The sequence below is a fragment of the Leucopleurus acutus genome, assembly GCF_964270905.1.
Source record: "Leucopleurus acutus genome assembly, chromosome: 1".
Classification (NCBI taxonomy): domain Eukaryota; kingdom Metazoa; phylum Chordata; class Mammalia; order Artiodactyla; family Delphinidae; genus Leucopleurus; species Leucopleurus acutus.
In genome coordinates this window covers 168,852,939-168,877,960 of record NC_139142.1, presented here as the reverse complement: position 1 = coordinate 168,877,960, position 25,022 = coordinate 168,852,939, and the positions used below count along the sequence as shown (strand labels likewise).

Sequence of the window (25,022 nt, the reverse complement as noted above, 5' to 3'; positions counted from 1 at the left end):
ACACAGCAGAGAGATGGAGGATAACTTTCTTATTTTAGTTTTAATCCCAGAACATGAGCCTGACACAAGGAAGCATTGCTTACAACTTTGCCACCTAAAAATGTTCCTTCATAAAAAAAAGCACACTTTTATATTAAAGTAACTTTCTCTACATCCTGGAACAATTTACACTAATTCACAATGACAATTTCCTGAAAGTGTTTCTAAGGATTGGGGGGTATGCCATTGCGAGGTATACATCAACCTTTAAAGGATAATTACTCTCTTTCGCAGGCCGGTGGCGCTTTAAAAATGAAAAGTCCATACTATCAACACTGCCGATTAAACCCTGTCTCATTAATTCCCAATTCTTAGAAAGCAAACTCCAGAGCAGCTGTTTTCAAAGTGTGGTCCTCAGGCCAGCAGCACTGGCATAACCTGGGGACATGTCAAATATGCACATTCTCGGACTCCATCCCAAGCCTGCTGTGTCGGAACCTCTGGGAATGGGGTCTAGACATTTGGGTTTTAACCCCACCTCCCGGTTATTCTGCTGCATGCAAACTGCTGCTCCAGAGTTTAAGGTTCAAAACAAAACAAAACCCAGGCATTCCAGGTTTCAACAATAGGCATTACCTGCATACAGCACAGGAGAACTTTCCACGTCCGAACCCAGATGATTAGCGACAGAACATCCATATATTCCTTGTTCTTTCTTTGTAGGTTTCTGTATCTGTATTTTCCCCATGCCATCCACAATGACTCTGCAGAACAGTCAGAAAGAGGATGCGCTCGTGTAACACACTGAACTCTTCTAGAACCACAGCAACTCACAGAGAATGAAGACAGCAAAATGACTGACTTTGGGCTGGCAAGGATCCCAGAAGATGATCTTGTCAAGCTTCCTGCCTATAAGCGGACAACTATATAGACTAGAGGGTGGAAAAGTCCTTCCTGGCTGAGACTCAGGGAAATGGTAGAGCTGGACTGTACTTGGTGATCCAATCATCCTACCTCACTTTGCATGAGAACAGACTTTTCTGGATGGACTCAATGCTTCATCTACCACGTTTTAAAAAAGACAAATGAGATTGCAAATGAAGTGTAAGATTCGTTTAATTGTAAGACTATACATTTCAAGAAAACGCAACTGCAATTTTTCTTGGTACATTACATATTTTTCTTTCCAGTTGAAAAATATAGTACTGAATACTAACAGTTTAAATCATCTGATTTTTCCCTTTCTTTTATAATTTGTTAGTCATTATTAAAATTTCACTAATGTTGCACCTTACAAATCCATATGAGACATGTGTGTCATTCTCTACAGGAAAATCAAAAGTCCAAGTAAGGTAAACTCTAGGTGAAGTTACAAAAGAAGTATAGCAGCGATTATTAGGCACACACAGGCTCCACGCTACTGTTCCTTAATAGTATGGTTTACTGGGAAAGATGATCTCAAACAGGGATCAGCATTGATTCCCTTGTGTATAGTTCAGAGATACTAAGTGATGCTGTGTCTCCTGCTTCTCTATTTCTCAGTTCTACACATACTGAATTTCACTTGTCTGTCATCATTATTGACCCACACCTTACTGTGTTACAGTTGACTTTAACAGGTACGACTCCTTTGAAAATGTTAGAAACATTTGCAGTGGGAGTAGCAACTCTGAAGACTAGGGCTGCTTCTAGGCTATAGGATATCTGTATGAATTTGAAAAAAAGTTGACCCTCACCCTTGGCAAACGTAGCCTCAAAGTTCAGGGGTTGGTGAGCAGAGGGTTCCCTTCTGTCCACCTCCCTCCCTTCCTCTGGAGAGACAATGCCTTTCACAGCTTTGTGGGCAATTTGTGAGCTCAATTTCAGCCAGAGATTTGCCCATTCAGCCGGGTACCTTTGTGCAAAGTACAAACTGTATACACATGTATGGTGTTCCTGAACACGATTTTGGCTATGGAAGGAAAGGGAGAAATAGAAAATCCCCAAGTGTTCAGTGAAATATTAGTTATAAGAGAGTGGAAGAGGTTTTTATAAGAAAGCAAGAAGGAAAACAGTTGAAAGGGAGAAGTTAAAGACAGCAAAATCTGTCAATGGCCAATTGAATCTCCTTTATTAATTTTTTTAAAATTCAGGGTTGACCCACTCTACCACTTATGAACAGGAAACAAACATTGTGCCATAAATTATCATATTCTATACCAACTTTTGCTTCATATTATTTTAACTGGGGTTTCTCTTCTAATTCTATATGAAATAATAAATCTTTTGGTTTATGAGACTAGAGCACCATCCTATATGACTGTCAGTAGAGAATGATTTCACTATTGTTTATATTCTTTCAAATTTCTTCAGAATAAACGTGGAAAACAAGAAAATTTCTTCAAATTTTACTTCCTTTTTATTATAGCAGTTTAAAAGTCGTTGAAAATAAAGAACTTAAATTCACTTTCTCCTGAAGTCACAAGTGAGAAAACAGAGATAATGGATTCTACTTTGTTAAGGATATGCCTAAAATTGGATAATAAGTTATTAATTTTTTAGTTTTTTTATGAATGAGAACAAAGTCCTCGTTTCTAAATCTGTCACGCTTAAATTATGCTCTTATTTGAGTCCTCAAAGGATTAAGTCCAGTCTTATGACTGTCACTCCTATAAACTCATTTTTATCCAAGTGACATAACCTTCAGAAATACATAATTTTGAAACTCTCTTCAGACTGGCTTCCATTATTATAGCTCACGATAATAAATAAAGAACATCTGTAAGTTTCATTTTCCAATGTTTACAATACCCAATCTCCTAAAGAATTTATGGGCTAACTGTATTGTGTTTCCTGAAAATAATTTGTTTAGTGAGTAAGAACGTTTAAAAAATAAGTTTACGGTGTTATTTAGAATGCCAAAGATCTATATCATATGTAACGTTTCATCAATGTTACACCTTCCATGTGTCAACATTTTCCCACACAAAGGCTTTTAAAATTATATTAAAATGTTCAAAAACTAAATAAAATTTAAAACAAATAAAAAAGACAAACGAGCAAACCTTAATTTGCCAGATGTTAAGCCCTCATTTTCTGCCCCGATCCTTCTTAACGAACTGCAGACGTGGACTTTTCATTTCAGATTTTCACACTGGAAGTGAGTGGACCTTTAGTTACTGCTGCCCGGCAATGGTTATTATCTCACTATCACGGCATGAAAAAGTCAGTGGAGGTAACAAGGCTCAAGGTGCATCATATTGGATTTTGACTATGCTGTTAAGAATCAGGACTACACTGTGTGAGTTCCTTATGGCTTCCCAATATCACACCTGCATGTAAATACCACCTGATATTCATAAACACCTGCATGTAAATACCACTTGGAGAATCAGAGTCGGTCAGGTGTATCCTCACAGGTGACGTAATTATTCAGGAAATGAGAAAGAGTACTTGTTCTGCTTTCATTTTATTTTAATTTTTTCTTAATGATTTGAAGTTGCTAATAGGTTGTCTGGATCAGTGGTCCATATACTATTTTTTTCCCTGCCCTTCGCACTTTACAGATCTTAGCAATATGGACTGTTCTGACCACTAAACACTGTACGTTTCTTCATGAACTGAACGGGGCCACTTCATTTCCTGTTACCTCACGTTGCTCGCTCATCCTATGCTCCAGCCATGACGAACCTCTAACAGGTTCCAGGACATTCCATGATCTGTCATCGCCCCGAGCTTTAGCCTACGTTGTTCACTTTATTTGGAATGCCCTTCCCCACTCCAGGCAAACTCTGACTTACCCACTGAGTCCTGGAGCAAATGTAATTTCCCCGGAAAAGCTTTCCCCAATACTCCCAGAGTTATCTTTTGCCCCCTGTGGGCTTCTTCTGCTCTGGTTCATATATTTAAAAAAATATTTATAAAATATCTTTTTATTCCCACCAGACTGTGATCTTGTCAAGAGCAGGGACCAAATCTTACTCACAGCTGTGCATTTTCTATGCTTAGCACAGTGCCTCGTATACAGCAGGTTTTCAAAAACATTCAATGACTAAATGCATGAATGACTAGAACAGAACAGAATAATGGTAGAGAATAAACGTACTAGGAGGATGCAAGCTCTCCTGCAACCCACAAATGAAATAATCAAAGGTGGGCAGAAACAAAAACAGCTGAATTGCCCAGAACAAAACCAGGAATATGGCAGACCTAGCTATTACTAGGGCTAGACTTGCACTGTCAAATCCCTATTAAGGAGTAGTTGATTAAGAATAAAAGTATAACTAATAACTCTACTTGACAATTGTGTATACACTAAAATGTTTTCTTAAATTATTTCGTATGTACGTTTGTATGACTTAGCGCTTCTCAGATGATCCCTTGGTTTTCTTGGCCTCAGTTTTACAGCACAGTGAGAAATCACTGAGATTAGAAATAGTCGAGCACGTGTGACCCTTCCTGCCGGGTGGTGCCACCCAGTATCCAGCCTGGACCAGTCCGTGGGCTGAAAGTTCTTTAAGGAATCTGATCTTGGCCTTTGCTGCATAACCTTATTCTTAACCTGAAGTAATAACAAGGCTGATCTTTCCATAGACATCATCCCTAGTGAACCTACCCACAGCCTTCCCTTCCTAGCTGAGATTTCTTACTCAGCTGGCGTCCAAACGTACTCCACGCCCATACTGTTTCCTCTTAAGGGAGAGAGGCTCTCAGAAACATAACTCCATTTCAGGATTTCTTCAGTTGAAAAGATTTGTGAAATTCAGAAAAGTATATCTAAAAGTGAGAACTTTGTTGCATAAAGGAGTTTAAACATAAGCTGAAAAAATCAATTAGGTAAATTTGAGAAAAAAATGGAAATAAAAATAGATATTTTAAAAATTCCCTTAAAACATTAAAACTCTTAATAGCCATACAGGATTGTTTCAATATCAAATGGTTGATCCTCAGAGTATGCAGAAACACATCTGAGTGGTATGTCAGAACCTTTACAGGATTTCCAGGAGTCTCAGCCTCACAAACGAATGTTAATTCCATCTGAACAAGTCAAACAATCTAAAATCAACTCAATTCAACAAACACTGACTTAAACTGACCAAGCTCTACTACATCCCTGCAGTACTTTATGGCCACAAGTCAATTAATCAACCTTCTCAGCCTCTTGTTTCCTTATAATTTCTAAAGTGAAATTGTTGAGCTGTCCTCAAAGGGTAGTCCACGGACGCCAGGGGTCCGTGAGCTCAAAACTATCCTCATAATAGTAAATACTAAGCCATTATTTGCATTTTTCACTGTGTTGACATTTGCACTCACAGTAAAAGCAGTGGTGGGTGAAACTATTGGTACCTGAACTGGAACCAAGGCAGTGGCACCAAAAGGTACCAGTAGTCACTGTATTCTTGGTATCACACACTTGCAGTAAAAACAAAAATGCCAGTTTCCCTTAAGAATGTCCTTAATGAAGCAGCAGAACTTACTAATTTTACTATAACTTGACCCTTGAGTGTAAGTTTTTAAATATTCTGTACGACAAAATGGGAAATACAAAGCACTTCTGCTGCATGCCCAAGTGTGTTGGTGTGATTGTGTGAGCTGCTAGCTGAACTAGCTGCTTTTTCATGGCATACCACTTTACTTGCAAGAACGACTGACAGACAAACCATGATTATTCGGACTTGGGTATCTGGAAGATAATTTTTTAAACGAACAAAAACGAGCTGGCCACTTCAAGGAAAACAACTGACAGTATTTGTTGCCAATGATAAAATTCGAGCTTTCAAGGGAAAATTAGAATTTTGGAAAATCAGTAACCTTCATTGTGAGTTTGACTGCTTTCGAAAACTCAAAGACTCTTCTGAAAAGCTGGGTAGTAATATTAAAGAATATACATCTTTTTTGTACCGTATAATGAAATGTGTCAACATTTGGAAGATGCGTATAACTCAGTCAGCCAGTATTTTCCAAATGACCAATGTATGATGTTCTAAAATCTAGTATAGTTAAAAGATCCATTCAAAGAGCAAGAGAAACCAATAGATTTCATTGTAACAGAGTACCAAAATCTCATTAATATGGCTTTAGATTCCATGTTCCAGCTAAACCTTAAGAAATTACCACTTGTCTAGTTTTAGTGTAGCATTAAAAAAGAATAGCCCCAATTACCTGAAAGGGCTATGAAAATATTCCTTCTCTTTCTAACTGACATATCTGTATGAAGCCAAATTCTCTCTATAAACGTCAACAAAAACAACATTTTTTTTTTTAACATCTGTATTGGAGTATAATGGCTTTACAATGGTGTGTTAGTTTCTCTGTATAACAAAGTGAATCAGCTATACATATATCCCCGTATCTCCTCCCTCTTGCGTCGCCCTCCCACCCTCCCTATCCCACCCCTCTAGGTGGACACAAAGAACCGAGCTGAGATGTTAAAAAAAAAAAATAATGATAATTTGTATTCAAAACAAAAGAAATATTGTATGCAACAAAAAACCAAAAATGCAAATTAAGGAAAATATCCATTGTGCTGGCTTTTTCTGATAATCCACTTGCCCATGTTTAAAAAAAGAAATAGCACATCTAAGGAAAAAGAGAAAGCCAACAGAATATTTCAGGGAAATAAAATTTTCAAGTGAAGAAACCAAAGAAAGGGGCTTCCCTGGTGGCGCAGTGGTTGAGAGTCCACCTGCCAATGCAGGGGACACGGGTTCGTGCCCCGGTCCGGGAAGATCCCACATGCCGCTGAGCGGCTGGGCCCCTGAGCCATGGCCGCTGAGCCTGCGCGTCCGGAGCCTGTGCTCCGCAACGGGAGAGGCCACAACAGTGAGAGGCCCGCGTACCGCAGAAAAAAAAAAAAAAAAAGAAACCAATCTGTATTTGCACTTGGACTTGGAAGATCTCAGTGTCAGGAATAACAGGGTGTAGCTTCTTTTTGTTTTTTATTGAAGTATAGTTGATTTACCAGCGTATATTAGTTTCATAACTTCTTTTTAACTATGGGAAAAACCACCAGGAAATCCAATGTGAGGTGATGGATCCCCATCTTACTAATTCTACAGGGGAAACTTACGGCACCACAAAGGCATGGAAATACCCCAGAAGTGCTCACATGCACACACGCCGTCATACTAGTCACGCTTTTTACTAGAGAGATTTTCCTAGAATATATGTGTTTTTTAGAAATCGTCTCGTTTCCCTTTTGTTAACTTGGGCTGTAGGAATCAAAGGTGAAGCTAGTGTAATGTCATGATGCATTTGTTCGTAGCCTTCTTATACCACAATCACAAATGGTCTGACAAGGGAAAGAAAATCATTAATTTTTTTGTTTCCATTTATAATTTATGCCCCCAACTGTTTCTCAAATGGGTGTGAAGTCAGAATGATCCTTGTTACTTGACCAGCTGGGAACTAAATTATCCTTTGAAAATTAAAAAAAAAAAACACAACCTATCACAACAGATTGAATGTAGAAGCATTTAGGTGAATCCAGCTATATTTTATTAAGCCAGACATGAAAGAGATTTGCAAAGATGTAAAACAATGCCATTATCGGTAATTTTTCAAATACTGCTTTTCAAAAATTATGCTATTTATGTGAAGATGAATTGGGCTTATTACTTATTTCTAAATGGATTAATAAACAGCTTTTTTTTTTTTTTTTTTTGCGGTACGCGGGCCTCTTACTGTTGTGGCCTCTCCCGTTGCGGAGCACAGGCTCCGGACGCGCAGGCTCAGCGGCAATGGCTCACGGGCCCAGCCGCTCCGCGGCATGTGGGATCCTCCCGGACCGGGGCACGATCCCGCGTCCCCTGCATCGGCAGGCGGACTCTCAACAACTGCGCCACCAGGGAGGCCCATAAACAGCTCTTCTAAATGTTTCATGGTTTTAATTTCTAACATCACTAGATATAACTCATATTACCAAAAGCTCTTCGGGCTTCTCATCATTGTTTTAAGTTTAAAGGGGTCCTAAGACCAAAAGATTTGAGAACTGCTAAGTTAGTTGATCTGGAAGGTTAATTCTACTTCAAAAACTTCATTATACTCTTGTGCTCAGGGTTCCAGGAAAAACAATAAAAAATTAGATTTGTTATACCTTTTCATTCTAAGACATAGCCTAACAATTTAATTTAAAATTTACCTACATTTCTTTTAATGTTTCACATATTAGGTGATGCACAAAAAAACGACATGATAAAAATAAAACTTGCATTTTTTAAAGTAACTTATGGTTTACAAAACAATTTAACATCTGGTGTTTTGTGTCTCTCAACAATCCCTAGAGGCAGATAAGGTGCAGCTTGAGCTCTTAAACTCAAATTGAAAGAAAGCAAAAGGTCTAAAACCCTATGTGTACAAACAGCAAGATTTGGAGACAGAAAAGAACACAAAAGTGAATTAATATTTCTGTTATCCCCTGTTATTTTGTGTAAAATGAATGAAATGTGATATTTTTGCCCTGATATGGATAACTATCACAATAAAATAAGGTGACTTAATATTGTGTTTTGAACATCTCAGAAAACTTTGATCCTTACCATCTTATTTTTGGATTTTGTGACATGAAAAACTGCGTGATATAGAAAATTACTTCAGATTCTCAATCTTTCTACCAAAGCTATTATTTGTGTGATCTTCAAACATCGCTGGCAGTGTTCAGGAGATAAGGTCCCTGGTTCTGACTGGCCGTGAATTAGTCATGAGATTCTGTTTGTTTTTTTTAACATCTTTACTGGAGTATAATTGCTTTACAATGGTGTGTTAGTTTCTGCTTTATAACAAAGTCAATCAGTTATACATATACATATGTTCCCATATCTCTTCCCTCTTGCGTCTCCCTCCCTCCCACCCTCCTTATCCCACCCCACCAGGCGGTCACAAAGCACCGAGCTGATCTCCCCGTGCTATGCGGCTGCTTCCCACTAGATAATCTATTTTACGTTTGGTAGTGTATATATGTCCATGCCACTCTCTCACTTTGTCACAGCTTACCCTTCCCCCTCCCCATATCCTTAAGTCCATTCTCTAGTAGGTCTGTGTCTTTATTCCCGTCTTACCCCTAGGTTCTTCATGACATTTTATTTTTCTTAGATACCATATATGTGTGTTAGCATACGGTATTTGTCTTTCTCTTTCTGACTTCACTCTGTATGACAGACTCTAGGTCCATCCACCTCACTACAAATAACTCAATTTTGTTTCTTTTTATGGCTGAGTAATATTCCATTGTATATATGTGCCACATCTTTATCCATTCATCTGATGATGTACACTTAGGTTGCTTCCATCTCCTGGCTATTGTAAATAGAGCTGCAGTGAACATTTTGGTACATGACTCTTTTTTTTGTTGTTTTTTTTTTTTGCAGTACGCGGGCCTCTCACTGTTGTGGCCTCTCCCGTTGCGGAGCACAGGCTCCGGACGCGCAGGCTCAGCGGCCATGGCTCACGGGCCCAGCCACTCCGCAGCATATGGGAACTTCCCAGACCGGGGCACGAACCCGTGTCCCCTGCATCGGCAGGCGGACTCTCAACCACTGCGCCACCAGGGAAGCCCCATGACTCTTTCTGAATTATGGTTTTCTCAGGGTATATGCCCAGTAGTGGGATTGCTGGGTCATATGGTAGTTCTATTTGTAGTTTTTTAAGGAACCTCCATACTGTTCTCCATAGTGGCTATACCAATTCACATTCTCACCAGCAGTGCAAGAGTGTTCCCTTTTCTCCACACCCTCTCCAGCATTTATTGTTTGTAGATTTTTTGACTATGGCCATTCTGACCCGTGTGAGATGATATCTCATTGTAGTTTTGATCTGCATTTCTCTAATGATTAATGATGTTGAGCATTCTTTCACGTGTTTGTTGGCAATCTGTATATCTTCTTTGGAGAAATGTCTATTTAGGCCTTCTGCCCATTTTTGGATTGGGTTGTTTGTTTTTTTGTTATTGAGCTGCATGAGCTGCTTGTAAATTTTGGAGATTAATCCTTTGTCAGTTGCTTCATTTGCAAATATTTTCTCCCATTTTGAGAAATGGAAATAAAAACAAAAATAAACAAGTGGGACCTAATGAAACTTAAAAGCTTTTGCACAGCAAAGGAAACCATAAACAAGACCAAAAGACAGCCCTCAGAATGGGGGGAAATATTTGCAAAAGAGATTCTGTTTTCCAACGACCTCATCAGAAAAGTATTAACCCCTACCCTGCCAAACTCATGGGGCTGGTGTGAGTTCAAATGAGATACCACATCTCCTAGATATGGAAGATTCTGATTTACAGTTCCTACACAATGTAAGATTACTATAAGTATGCTTTTTTAATGGCCTTATGTTGATTTTATTTTTAAATGTTAAGTGACCTGCAAAGAGAGAGTCTGTACATGCTTAAATTCAATCTTAACGGTATCCAGTCTTGTATCACAGCTATGTGATAATGATTGGGACAGTACGATTTCATTTTGAGAATTCCCATGCACATGTGAAAACCATACCCTGACTTTTTTTTCATTTAAAAATTCCTTTAGGGGCTTCCCTGGTGGCGCAGTGGTTGAGAGTCCGCCTGCCGATGCAGGGGACACGGGTTCGTGCCCCGGTCCGGGAAGATCCCACATGCCGCGGAGCGGCTGGGCCCGTGAGCCATGGCCGCTGAGCCTGCGCGTCCAGAGCCTGTGCTCCGCAACGGGAGAGGCCACAACAGTGAGAGGCCTGCGTACCAGGAAAAAAACAAAAAAAATTCCTTTAATTGACAGGTGATTGTATGGAATACATAGAGTAGCAATGCACTTTAGAGTATATAATGTAAGTAGAAGTAAAATGTATGATAAAAGATAGCACATGAGAGAGGGGAAAAGGAAGTATAATACTATTAAGATTTTTTTGTTTTGAGACACATTTTATAAATTGAACTGTAATTATCAGGCAATAAAATTCACTAACGTTAAGTGTACAATTTGATTTCTGACACACGTATACATTCGTGTAGCCACCACCACAAGCAAGATATATAACATTTCTAAAACCTCAGAAAGTTTCCTTTGCTCGCTTGCAGTCAAGTCCCCTCCCCCCAAACCTTAGGACTATGACAACCATTGACCTTCTTTCTATCACTGTAATTTTGTCTTTGCTACAAGTTCATATAAATGGAATTATTATAAAGTATGTAATCTTTTATGCTTGGTTTCTTTCACTTAACATAATGGTTTTGATATTCATACATATCGATGTATATACATCCATAGCTCCTTCCTTATCTATGATGAGCATTTGCCATTTTATGAACATACCGTAATCTGTTTACAAAGCCATCAGGTGATGGACATTTGGCCTATTTCCAGTTTGAGGCTATTATGAATAAGGCTCTTAGAAACATTCAAGTATGCATTTATTTGATATGCTGCTTTCCATCCTTTTACTCTTAACCTATCTGTGTTTTTACACTTGAAGTGCACTTCTTGTTGACAACCTATATTTTAGTTGTTGCTTTGTTATCCTCTGACAATCTCTGGCTTTTAGTTGGAGCTTTTGGATTATTTATATTTAATGTATAATCTTATACTTTACATAATATATACATAAATAGAAGAACACCTTGACAAACTAGCAAAAATTATTCAACAATCCACAAAATAACCAAACAGAACTTCTAAAAATTATATATGTGGTCACTGAAATGGAAAACTAAGTGGGTGGGCTAATATCCACTTAGTTTTTTACAATGCTGAAGAGACAAGTAGCAAACTAGAAAGTAAAAGAGGCAATATGAAAGAGAGGTTAAAACACAGGGAAGATTGAGACAGAGAAATTCTCACATACATTTATTTGGGGTTCTAGAAAGAAAGAAGAAAAAGCTATATTCAAAAAGAAAATGGGGGCCTTCCCTGGTGGCGCAGTGGTTGAGAGTCCGCCTGCCGATGCAGGAGACACGGGTTTGTGCCCCGGTCTGGGAGGATCCCACATGTCGCGGAGCGGCTGGGCCCATGAGCCATGGCCGCTGAGCCTGCGCGTCCGGAGCCTGTGCTCCGCAACGGGAGAGGCCACAACAGTGAGGCCCGTGTACCGCAAAAAAAAAAAAAAAAAAGAAAATGGGCTGAGAATTTTCCAGAACTGATAAAATATATGTATCCTCAGTACAGAAAGTGCAACAAATTTCAAGCAAGATAAATAAAACAAGACACTCACGTAGATTTACCATCATAAAACTGCAGAGCACCAAAGATAAGAATAAATTTTGAAAGATAAACAGAGAAAAAGAACGTATTACCTACCAATGAATAATAATTACACTGACAACACACTTTTCAACAACAAAAATGGAAGCCAGAAAACAATCTTATCTATAATAGGCTGAGAAGAAAGTAACTGTTCTCCTTGAACTGGTAGCCACTTAGCCCTCCACTTTAAAATGATGGTGAAGTAAAGACTACTTTGATTTCTTTCTTTTTATTTTTTTATACTCCAATATATCTTTATTGGAGTATAATTGCTTCACAATATTGTGTTAGTTTCTGTGGTACACCAAAGTGAATCAGCTATATGTATACATATATCCCCATATCTCCTCCCACCCTCCCTATCCTACCCTTGTAGGTGGTTGCAAAGCACTGAGCTGATCTCCCTGTGCTATGCTGCTGCTTCCCACTAGCTAACTATTTTACATTCCATACCCTAACATTTTTGAGTTTCTTTCCTGAAGAATCCTGTTGGAAACACATTCTTAGGAGAAGGGATTTGAAAATATTTTCAAGAAAGCTGGAAGAAGAAGCATTAAGATGGTGTTACAGAGGAAACACTGTATTCTTATTTTACTTACTTTTCGGAGGGTCGTAACAATGCTCCATCCTTGGTCCACGTATATGTGGCCTCACCGGGGGTAACAAGCTCACACAGTATATTGATGACCTCCGTCCTTCTTGTAATGTAGACTGTATTTCCAATCCTTGAATGTACTGTTTTATTAAAAGAAATCGAGGTGGGCTGGCTTTGCCTCAAGAGAACAGGTCCCTTTGGCTTGAATGTCAGCTTGCCCGAGTTTTTCGCATTTGAGCTTTGGGGCACACTTCCCGTTTCCCCCCTTAGGTGAGCCGTGGGAGGCGCCTCTCCCAGGATGCCCCGCCACTGCACGTGTGCAGACTGCGCCTTCGCTAACTCGGCCACCAGCTGATATATCACCTGGGACGCAAGGTCATCACTGACCTCTCCAGTCTCCATGAGCTGACTCATGTTCCTTATCAGTTCATCAAACTGGGCGGTATCCATGCTGTAGGCTCCCTGTTTAACTGCGGCTTCAAACTGCTTTTTCTCAAACTCCCAGGCGTTGGCGTTTCCCGCAGAACGGCTGCAGTGGCCCAACAGAGCTCTTAAGAGAGGCTGGTGACGAATCTGGCCATCGTCCAAATAAAGCTCATTTTGGTGACTCCACTTCTGCCTCATCTTATGCCATGTGGCTCCCAAATTATTGGCTTCATTGTGGTCCATCCCAGGATATTCCCTTGTGTGCCCTCTGAGGGCTGGGGGTGCAATGAGCCGGTTGTCCGTGCCAATGAGCTTGAGCACCACTGTCTCTTGGGCAGAGCCTGCGATACACCGGTACATGCCGATGTCGGGGGCTGCCAGGCTGTGGATTTTCAGTGAGCCTGACTTGGTGATGCCGAGTCGTTTGGAGCTCTGCAGACAATGGCCGTCCTTCTCCCACTGGATCAGAGATTTCTGGAATCGTCGCACTGGGCATTTAATAATCACAGATGTGTTGGGCAGCAAATAGGCTCTGCTCCCGACGGTCAGGTTCAGGCGCTTCTCTTCCCTTGTCTGAATGTAGACTCTCTGGACACCAAGGATCTGAGGACCCTGCTTGCCAAGGCTGGTCTTCATCTCTGGTTGCATTTCTGTAGGAAAGAAAAAAGAAAGAAAAGAAAACACAAACATCTCAATAATGAAAACTTTTTGACTGTAATCTTCCAAGGCTGGCACAAGTCAACAAATTCTTTTTTCCTGTTTTAAAACATTTGAGAACTAAAACATAAGTAATTATATATATATATTATACATCCTTAGATGGGGGTAAATTTCACAACTATCTGGTACTTTAGCAGCAAAGAATGCACGTTTGAATGAATTGCACGGAAACATGTAAATTATTTTACAAAGCTCTGGTTTGGGGAGGCATGAGGTTAAGTGGTTAAATGTTTCCATCAGTAAGGGGATGTCTGATATGTGGGGCCTCCACCACCTAGGGGAGGAGGCCCCTGAGAATCTAGTATGGCTTGGCCAGGGGTACCCCAACCCAAATCTGAGGGAGGCAGTGATTGGGGAGATGAGTGAATGCGTTTGAAGGATCTGAAAAGGAGGATGAAGCCGGCCAACTGCAGCATATAACCCAAGCAGGTCAGTTCAACTAGCTTGGGGGCCTAAAGAAGCAAGTGATCAAAGAAGAAAAGGTAGGACAGGCACTTGGAAGCCAGATGAATCTGAGTTTGGATCTTAGCGCCATTTGCACAAGTCATTTAACCTCTCTGAGCCTCAGTTTTCTCACTCATAAAATGTGGGTAATGTTAGCACCTTCGTCAGAGGAATGTGACAGGTTAGAGCGTTTATATCAAGTGCACAGCACATTAGCGGGCACTTAAAAGCTCTCATATATGACTATTGTCAGTGGACAAAGGCAGGTCCAGCCAGCAAACAACAGGGCAAGCTGAGACGGATGAAGGGTCGGCTGACTCTTGCTTGTTCCTGGGCACTGGCTGCAGTTAATGGGCTAAGGCCAAAGAGGACACTCCTCGGATCCCATCCCCCAAGAGCAGTGGCTCTGTCCACCCGCGCGAAGGAAGGCCTCAACGCGTCCTAGGGTGATTCTGAAGTGAGTAGGGGAGCTTGATGCAGGTGGAAGACTGATTCCTCTTTGAAGATGTACTTAGGTCCATGGGCAGATGGTGGAGCGTGGGCTAGAGGGCCTGGAAGGAGGAAGTGACAGAAGAGAGACTGGATCCACGGAAATGGCACTGTGGAATTCAGGTCATGAGACGGGGTGGGGGGAGGGTGGGAATCAGAAGCTTGGAGGACCCCGGTTACGGCTCCTCCTGGTTGTAGCACTGGCAGGGATACGCCGGGAGGAGAACCAGATGAAGACTCTGCTTAGACGGACTTCTCAGGCCCTGGGCACGAACTAGTACCCTGGTTTGCCAGAATAACTCCTGGACTCCTCTCAGGTGGCTCACGGTCCCTTTAGAGTCTGCCTGCCTGCTGGGGTGTGGTGGTGCCCGTACGTTCAGAAAAGCAACAGGGTTGGGTTCATAACAACAGGGTTGCGGTAGAGAATGTTCTAAGTGAGGGACGGGCATAATGAGTTTGCATGCAAATTCCACAGAGATGCAATGAATAGGCCAGGCCCCTTGCCCACAGTTCTGCCCATGAATGCTCCCCTCGGCTCATCTCTAAGGGGAGCGGCGTGGCTACTGATCAGTAGCCTATTGTCACAATGCACGGTATGTATGTATGTCTACACACATACATATCCATTATATCTACATATATGTGTTTATATGCACCTATAAAGACCTCTTTTTATTATCATTTAAAAGGATGCAGTTGAACACCCTGTCTGGTCATTAATCCCTCAGTGGCGGACAACGGGAAAGATAAATGTGCACGTGGATGGCTTTGAAACCTGTTCTTCAAAATCAGAGTTTAAGCTGGGTCAAAGTCAGACTTTTGAACTCATGCAACTGAGAGAGGGGTGTGGAGACAGACTCTGAGGGCTGCTACAGATGAGGCCATAGCGTGAACCTTCCTGCTCTCGCTAGGAAGGTGCAGAAGCCCACATGGGGAACGCAGCACATGCCTGGCTCGACGCTTCAGGCTGGAGATGAGCTGAGGCTGGTATAAGCCCGCACAGCATCCTGTGTGGAGATGGGTTCTAATTGCCATGGAGATGGTTTCTAATTACCAGGGAGAAGGGTTCTAATTACATTCAGGTCCACTGGTAGCCAGATGTCCCTTAGCTGAGCTTGGGGCTTAAAGCAGATGGGACCTGACTCCTTCCAAAGCAGGCTGGGGAGTCTGCAGGTGACAGGCAGTGTTCAGCCTTGGTAAAGGACCTGCCCATGGCTGGGTGAGCCACACGAGCAGCTCAGCCGCTCCCTCTGGCTGCATGCCCATCTGCTGGAAGGCAAGCCCTGTGGCCCCAGCTCCATTCCCAACCAGGCCTGTTTAGCAATTCCTCACGCTGGGTATGCAGCAGTTCAGTTAGCATGTATGCCCGGGGAGGGGTCTGGGATCAGGTTCTGCCAGGTCCCACGGCGTGGGCCAGTTCCTCTCTTGGGACTCTGGTGAGTTCCTCTGGAGCAGTGCCTGGAGCGTGGCCTCATCAGACACAGTTCTTGGGGAAGAAACTGGTCTGGTTTCGGGTGACTGCCTCCTCCTGCATCTGAATATGCCCCCAAACTGCCACACTGGACGAGCCTGATGAGACAGAGAGTGGCCAGGCAGCGATGGCATCCCTCCTGGAGGGCCTGCGGGCAGTGCGAGGGTACCCACCCATCCCTCCACTCTCCCACTGTGCTGGGTATGAGAAATGCCACATCTTCTGGCGTTTCTAGAAAATGAAGAGATCTTTCTTCTGGAGGTCCTCCTTCTGGCCTCAGGGTCAGCCTGCCCTGCCCAGTAAAGGCCAGCTCTGGTGCCCGAGGCTGTTTAACACAATTGCCTGCTCGTGTCCAGCCCTAATTCCAGTTGTGTCCCTGCCACGATGCTAAGTCTTGGCGCCATGCCAGGTTTCTGCCCCAAGCCGTCTGTGCTGGATGTTTCCACTTGGTCTCACCATCACTTGACTCCTGCCGCTCCCGAATGGGCTCTGGCTGCAAAGCAGGCTCTAAGCCTTCCTATTACCCTGTGGAACCCAGGCACCTCAGAACCCAGCCCTGGATGGGGCTGCTTGGTTGGTGCTGGCCCGCATTGCTCCCACTGGCATGGAGGATCTCACAAGCCCCTCTGGAGCTCTATCAAGAACCCGGGCAGCTTTTTTTCAGATTCTCTTTAGGGTAGAAACACAGGTAGCTGAGAGGAGGCTACGAGGGATGCTATAGGCGGGACTGGTTAAATGGGCTGTGAAGCCCCATGAAGATTACACAGTAAGTGTCTCATCAGGCTGAAGGAATGGCTTCCACACTTGGTTCTCATGCACTTTTCAAGCGAGGGTAGATGAGCTTCTGCTCACAGCACCGCACTAAAAGCTCTCAGGAAAAGGCCACCAATGGTCCCCTAGTGACAAATACAATGTCCCTTCAGTATTCGTACTTGACCCTTCTAGGACACATGGCGCCCGTAATCACTCAGTTCATGGAAAAGTCTCGCCTCCCCGCCATCTTTTTCAACCCTCCTTCTGGTCCTTTCCCACCACTGTTCGTTGCCAGCATGCTGCTGGCTGGCGCTACTACCCCTCAGGCGTCAGTGCTTGGCCACTTCCTCCCTTTCTCTTCTTGCTCTAAACTTTTCTTTGGATGATCTTGTAGTTGTAACTAACAACTCTAGGTGGATGGCTCCCAGGTTGATCTGTCTAACCTAGACCTTTCTCTAGAGCACAAGATCTAATAGTCCACTGCTGACTGGAAATCTCTTCCTGCTACTTCAAGTTTAAAATATTGTAACCTAAACACTTTATCTCTGCCTCCCTCACCCATCCCAACAGTCCTCCTCTTCCTATATGCCCTAAGTTAATGGCTTCATCTTCTACCAACCTCCTCCAGGCAGATTCTAGAGTCATCTCGATTCTTCCCTGTCCACTGGCATGCTGGCCCTTCCTCTCACAGACTCACAGGTCGGTGAGACTGTTACTATCCATTCCCAACTCTGCATTCAATGATGCCATGTCGGCAGCCAGAAACCAACCATGACGGGAGTATCTACACCACAGAAATCAGCAAAGGTAACAAATGACAGCAACCTCTCCCTCCTCGCCACCCACCTTGCCCCAGAGCTGCTTGTTAAACACTGACAAGCGCACCACGGTCCTTTTCGCTCCCAACTCTAGCCAGCCATCATGTACTTGGATGGGACATCTGAAACACTGTTAGAATGTAGCCTCACTGCTTCTATCCTCACACTCTCTCACCTAGAGATCGTCATATCCCCTTGACTAGACTCCCTGCCTGCACTCTCATATTTTTCCAATATATCCATATATGAAGCACTATTGACAATAGCCAGGACACGGAAGCAACCTAAACGTCCATCAACAGAGGAATGGATAAGGAAGATGTGGTACATATATACGATGGGATATCACTCAGCCATAAAAGGAACGAAATTGTGCCAGTTGCAGAGACGTGGATGGACCTAGAGTGTCATACAGAGTGAAGTAAGTCAGAAAGAGAAAAACAAATATCGTATAATATCATTTATATGTGGAATCTAGAAAAATGATACAGACGAACTTACTTGCAAAGCAGAGACACAGATGTAGAGAACAAACGTGTGGATACCAGTGGGGGAAGGGAGGCTGTGATGAACTGAGAAACAGGGACTGACACATATACACTACTATGTATAAAACAGATATAATAAGAACCTGCTGTATAGCAAAGGGAACTCTACTCAATGCTCTGTGGTGACCTAAATGGGAAGGAAATCCAAAAAAGAGGGGATATATGTATACGTATAGCTGATTCACTTTGCTGTACAGTAGAAACAAACACAACCTTGTAAAGCAACTATACTCCAATAAAAATTAATGTAAAAAATATATCTAGACAGCTGTCTGAGTAAATAAACCAAAATAAAATCTGACTACGTCACTTCCTTCTTTGATAAAATCTAAACTCCTCATTACGGGGCTCGAGACGCTCTACAGCTCACCTCTCAAGCTTTCCCTTTCACCATAACCCGCCTTCAACCTCAGTTCTAATCCCATGGAATTGCCTGCAGTTTCCCCAAACACATCACTCCATTTGTCATACCCCACTTTTGCCGACACTGTTCTCTTTTCCCAGATTCTCCCGTGTCCCGTGTGGATCTGATTAATGGACGCAGCTTTCAGAATTCTGCTCAAAGCTTCCTCCTTTTTGAAACCCTTCCTCACATCCCCCAGCTGCAGTGAGCACTTCTGCATCCTTTTATGATACCATTGGCACTTTATTCTCCTATTTGTTTATATATGTCTCTCTCCTACTAGACTATGAGTTCTTAGAGACAAGAGAAGGGATCCTTTTCATTTTGTATCATACCATCTAAAACACAGTAGCACTTGATGAATGAGTCCTGAAAGAATTAATAAGGAAATGCTATCCTCTGACACTGAAAACAATATATGCCCAGGCAGAGAGATCATCTCTGTCCTTGGGGCACACCACAGTGTCTGGTACATGTAAACAAGAGTAAACAGTAAGAGTAAACAGTAAGAGAAAACTCCTACTGTTTATTGAATGAATAACGAATGACTGAGCAAAAGATAAAATAACTGTATGCTGTTGGATGCTGCAGGAGGTGACACAGGCCCAAGAGGGGTGCTGGCGAGCGAGCCCTGTGCCTGTCTGGGTTTGCAAGGGCTACAGCTATGTCAGGCAGGCAGGGGTGGGTGTTACTGGAATCTGAGAAGGCAAAGAGGAAGAGCAGAAGCTCTCTATAATGAGAGCTGAAGAGGCAGACGCTGGGCTGGTACAAGGAGGAAGACCAAGAGCTGGAGAGAAGCGAGTGGGTTTGCGATAACCCGGGAAGGGGATGAGGCATATGTTTCTTGACATTTTCATCATATAGTACATGCCCGGGTGCCTCCCTTCCCTCAAAAAAAATTTTTTTTTGGCCGCACCATGTGGCATGTGGGATCTTAGTTTTCCGACCCGGGATCAAACCCGCGCCCCCTGCAGTGGAAGCGTGGTCTTACCACCGGACCGCCAGGGAAGTCCTCCAACTATTCTGATGTCAGTACTTGGGTGAAAAATAAGAATTCTTCACCAAGACTTGGGAACCTTTAAAACCAGGAGCCATAATTGAAAGAAGTCTAAACTCAAACACTATATTCCTATTATCTTTTGTTTTCTTTAGATGCCTGATTGGAAGCCAAGACAGGCAGGCTTTTAATAGCAATCTGAGGATGATCCAAGCCTGACATATTTGAAAAGCATGTCTTTGGGTACAACTCACTATGATAAGTGCTTTGGGGGCCTACACGGAAAAACTGTCCAGAGCTACTATCTAGCTACCCCATATAAACTTATACCCTAGTAAGCCAGGAGACACAATACTAGTTACTCCGTTACATTTTATCCTATCTTAAAGCTATAATAGGAATTAAAATGGTAATGACATTAAAAATAACTAATACTTCTGAGCCTACAGTATGTGCCCGGCACTGTTTCTAAGCACTTTCTAGGCATTAATTCTCAAAACAATTCTATGAGGTAGGTACAACTACTATTCTCATTTTATAGATAAAACACTGACGGGGCTTCCCTGGGGCGCGGTGGTTGGGAGTCCGCCTGCCGATGCAGGGGGCGTGGGTTCGTGCCCCGGTCCGGGAAGATCCCACGTGCTGCGGAGCGGCTGGGCCCGTGAGCCATGGCCGCTGGGCCTGCGCATCCGGAGCCTGTGCTCCGCGGCGGGAGAGGCCACAACGGTGAGAGGCCCGCGTACTGCAATAAATAAATAAATAAATAAAATTAAATTAAAAAACACTGAGACTCACAGAGATTAAATAACCTGCCCAGTGTCACATGATGAGATACTGACAGAAATGAGATTTGAACTCAAGTTGGCTTAACCACATTGTCATATTACTTTTCAGAGATTAAGTACAACTGAGAAAGATTACTGGGAAAGGCAGTGTTTGTACTGGTCCTTCAAGAAAGGGAAGAATGTCAGTTGCTAGATATGGCGGAGGGAAGCATTTAAGCAAGGGGTAAAAGCTGGAGGTGGGAGAATGCAGGGAAGGTCTGGGGAGAAGCAGGCAGGGGGACTGTATGGTGCACCACTGGCCTCTAGGGGGAGCTCAAGACATCTTGCCCCCCACCCTCCACCCCACTGCACATTAAAAGGGTCAAAACAGGGAGCAAGAAGATTCTCTCCTCCATAGAGGATGGGTTTTACTTAAACTCAAGGCACTGATTAGGACACATTTCTAGAAGCGGAGCCTTGACAGGGAATAAAGATCCCAGCATAGCTGGGCTTGATCTTTCTTGTCTTCACACCTCTTCCATAACTGAGGGATTAGGTCTATAAAGAAGACCATGCTTTTCCAGTCTGGTGAGCAAAGGGGGTGGATGTGACATGAAGGAGAGAGGACAGTCGGAATAGAGGAATAAAAGATGAGTTTATCCACAGAGAAATGGCAACTTGGGGCCAGTAGAGTGGTTACAAAATAGCTAGGATGAATTTCTTGGGAATTCTTAGGAATAGGAAAAACACCCACACGTTATTGCCCAGGTAAATCAGATAGCATGAATATGAAGTATGTCTAATCAGGATGGTGGTATTCTTTTCTTCAGCAAATCCCAGTAGCTCAGGTCAGGGAACTAAAGAACAAGCAAATAAAAATCACCTAAAAGGTGATGTCATCCTAATCGCTTTGAGACATGACATTATGGATTCTTTTAAAGGAGATTTCACAAAGTACCTAAGCCTGCGTGTGACCTGCAGTGGTAGGTCAGAAAGTATGTATGACGAGAGATGTTCAGTTTATATCTAGAAAGATGGAATTCTGCTTGAACTGACATGGTGAAATGCATTGATTTTGTCACTGTTAAAAATATTACGTCTGCACATTTGTTAACTACGCACACAAACCGATCTTTGTATCATGTTTGTTCTTTGCGTTATTTTGGTTAAAATATAAAAGAGGTCTCTTAGGTTTTAAAATCATGTGGATGTGATAAATTACCATGCTTTATTACCTGAAACAGTCAGCTCTGTGAAATAGGAGCCCTACTCAGCTGTTATCTGATCTGTGATACAAGATAAAATCATTAGTTCCTTTACATCCCCTTGTTCTCTCAACTTATCTCGTGTGTTATCATTTATATACATGGTTGTAATTAAAGTTAAAAATGATGACACCGTAAAAAAAGATCACCTAAAAGGTAACCCACCAGGGTTGAAGGTGAGCAGGGTGATGGAGGTGATGGGTTAAGGAAGGGCATAGTGATCCGACTCTAGAATTGGTTAAGTGAGTGATGAGGAAATGCCAGCCAAGAGGAGTGGTTTCTAGTGCAAGAGCAGGAAGTTTGGGGACAACAGGGAAGGAAGAACCAGAGGTCACAATGAAGCATTAACTAAACAAGCAGGGGCCAGGTGGGGAACGGTAGAAGAGCAGGAAGCTATTTAAGTACCAAGAAATGAGGAAGTCTAGGGTGTCACCCTGCCAAGGGGACGGCTGTCAGTGAAACTGACCATGTTGGGAGATTGGGATATCAGGGTGTGAGAAAGTCATCCGCATGGATGCTGGCTGTCCTAGGTGTTGGCAGATGTTAGAGAGAAAGAATGGACCTGGTGGTGGTGTGTCCTGGCGAAAGATAGAAAGGATGCTGGAGGTCGGCACACGATGCATTTGAAGGTGGGATGAGGGCGGTGTACGTGCTAAGTGTGTGATGACAGAGGGAAAATGGTGCAGAGGCAGGAGGGGTAGGGAGAATGAGTCTGTGCCAAGCTCATCCCATTGGCTCTGATACGGTGGGGGGGGGAAGAGGATGCCACAGGAGAGTGCAGAGGGAGAAGCCAAATTTATGCAAGCCAGGGCCATTGATCCAAGGTGATGGCATCAGGCCAGGCTACGGCTGAAGTGGAGGCCCAGCTCGGGGTGACTTGGCTGTGCTGGGAGAATGCATTCCTGTCTCTTGTCTGCTTCCATGACCTACATGTTGGCAAGCTAGAGAATGAGACAGGGTCAAGGGGAAATATGACTGTCTTTTTTTCCTGCTTTTTTTTCCTCCCTAAAACATCCTTTTACTCTGCTTTCTACCGTATGCCGTAACAATTTACAATTTCATCTTCTACCATATTGCACGTCCTAATAACCACGATGTATTCCCACATGTTATTCTGTTATTATTTTAGAGGAAGCTGCCGGAATTTCATCTTACTCTCCTCTAAGACAGTTTACGGTCCAGCCACGTTGCTATGCAACCACCCACAATTAATAAAAATCAGCTAGGTAAGCAGCTTGAAGCAGGACACTGCGCCACACGCCACAGACATTCTTGAATTCCAGGATACGATAAAACTTGGGGATCTCGAATCTTTGGAATCTCAAGATTTTGAAAACTTGTTCTCAAAGAGTTTCCGGGGAAAAAGAAAGAATGTTGTCTATAAATCACCACAGAGAGGTGGCTAAGAGCGTGGGCTCAGGAATCAGACAGATTTGTGGTCCAAGAGGCCAAGAGGCCCAACTGGCAGCTACAGATCCTTGGTCAAATCTCGGACCTTCTCTACGTCTTGGATTCCTCATCTCTCAATGGGGATAATACCTGGCTCACAATGTTGCCGGGGACTAAATAAGACAACGCAATAATGCCTGCAAGGAACTCCACAGAGTAAGTGCTCAATAAACGCCATGAATACTATGACATTTTTTAAAGTTACTATCATTTTTCTTACTTGGTAAGTTTCTTCAGGAAAGTTGCTGGTAACCTTAGTATATATACATACACATACGTACGTACACATATGTACGTATATGTATGTACATACACAGCATGCATTTGTTAAGCGGATGGATATTTCTTCAAACTGACTTTTCTTACAGCTGTATCTTGGTCTTCAATATTATACCATTTGCCGCTTATAACAATCCTGAATTCTGCTTGATTTGCTTTACCTACAGATTAGAAACGTGTTGCTCTATGGAAGATGAAGCCACTCGGGGAAAGGAACAGAATCGGCATATCTGGTGAAGCGTGGCCTTTCCATACTTACTCCTGCACACAGGCATTCGGCAAGATCTCGCAAGAGGGGGCCCAGGAAGATGCCTGCACATGGTCTCACTGAGGGGGACACGCCGGCCTTTGGCTGTCAGCCTTTGGCATACCTGCTGTCTCCGCTGGGTTCCAACACCACAACTGACAGAACACTGTAATGAGAATTGGGCGACAGAGTCAAACGGAGTGTCAGCAGACACATCCCCTGCAGCAACAGCGACGTCTCCTGCGGTGAAACAGGAGGGGTGTTATGTATGGGAGCACCAGTAAGTAAGCACTTCCTAAGCTTGAATATCTTTTAGGAGATGGAGATTCTCCCTCACCCCAACACTCCCCATCACTCCCCTCCCCTCCCCTCTGCCTTTTCTTTTCTCTCTTCCCTTCTTCCCTCCCTTCCTTCCTTCCTTCCTCACTTTCTTCCTTCTGAGATAGTAACTAATTTCTAGTGATTTATTATCGTGCGGTTTTATGGTCTTATAATTGATGTCTACTTTATTTTTTAGATGTCTAATCTATTTTATTTTTTAGATATTTATTAATATAGTAGGATGACTCTGCTTTTTAAAAAATGACATAATATAGACAATAATATGGTATTAACTTTGTATGGTGAATAGAATTATTGTGGTGATCTTTTCATAACGTATACAAACATTGAATCACTATGTTGCACACCTGAAACGAATATATTATATGCCAATTATAGTTCACTAAAAAAAAATTAAAATTAAAAAATGACATACACCCATGGTCAAGAATTCAAGGACTAGAAAAGTATAAAAGGAAACTTTTTGTTTTAAAAAACACCCAAACTGCTCTACGTAAGAGAACATTAATATTTGATAATCATTGTGTCTATAACATTGATATTCGGTAGTCATAATTACATGTGTACATGCAATTTTAATTTAAAATTTTACTGCAATTTTATTAGGTATATTAGAAAAAAATAAACTAAAATAAGATTAAAAGAGTTGCTGAATGGCGGATTTTTTTCCACTGTTAAGTGATTAATTCCCAAAAGAACTCTCCGAAGTTAAGAAAGAAGATGAAAGAAACCAACAAGAGGTTTGGGTAGTTATTTTTACTGACATGTTTTGACTTAACGAGAGTATCTGGTAAGCACATTTACATTTCCTCTCACCCATCTCTCCTGTGCCACATTCAATTTGTTTT

At 42.5% G+C, this 25,022-nt stretch overlaps 1 protein-coding gene across 1 annotated transcript in view; it reads right to left on the bottom strand.

Moving 5' to 3' along the window:
* Window positions 1-25,022, bottom strand: part of ADAMTSL3 (ADAMTS like 3) — a gene marked incomplete at both ends in the record, with an annotated part of 539,369 nt that overhangs the window by 49,169 nt on the left and 465,178 nt on the right. Inside the window, 3 exon segments of the mRNA XM_082852534.1 lie at window positions 616-743; window positions 12,764-13,835; window positions 23,845-23,998. Of these exon segments, the coding sequence (XP_082708660.1) occupies window positions 616-743; window positions 12,764-13,835; window positions 23,845-23,998 (1,354 nt within the window).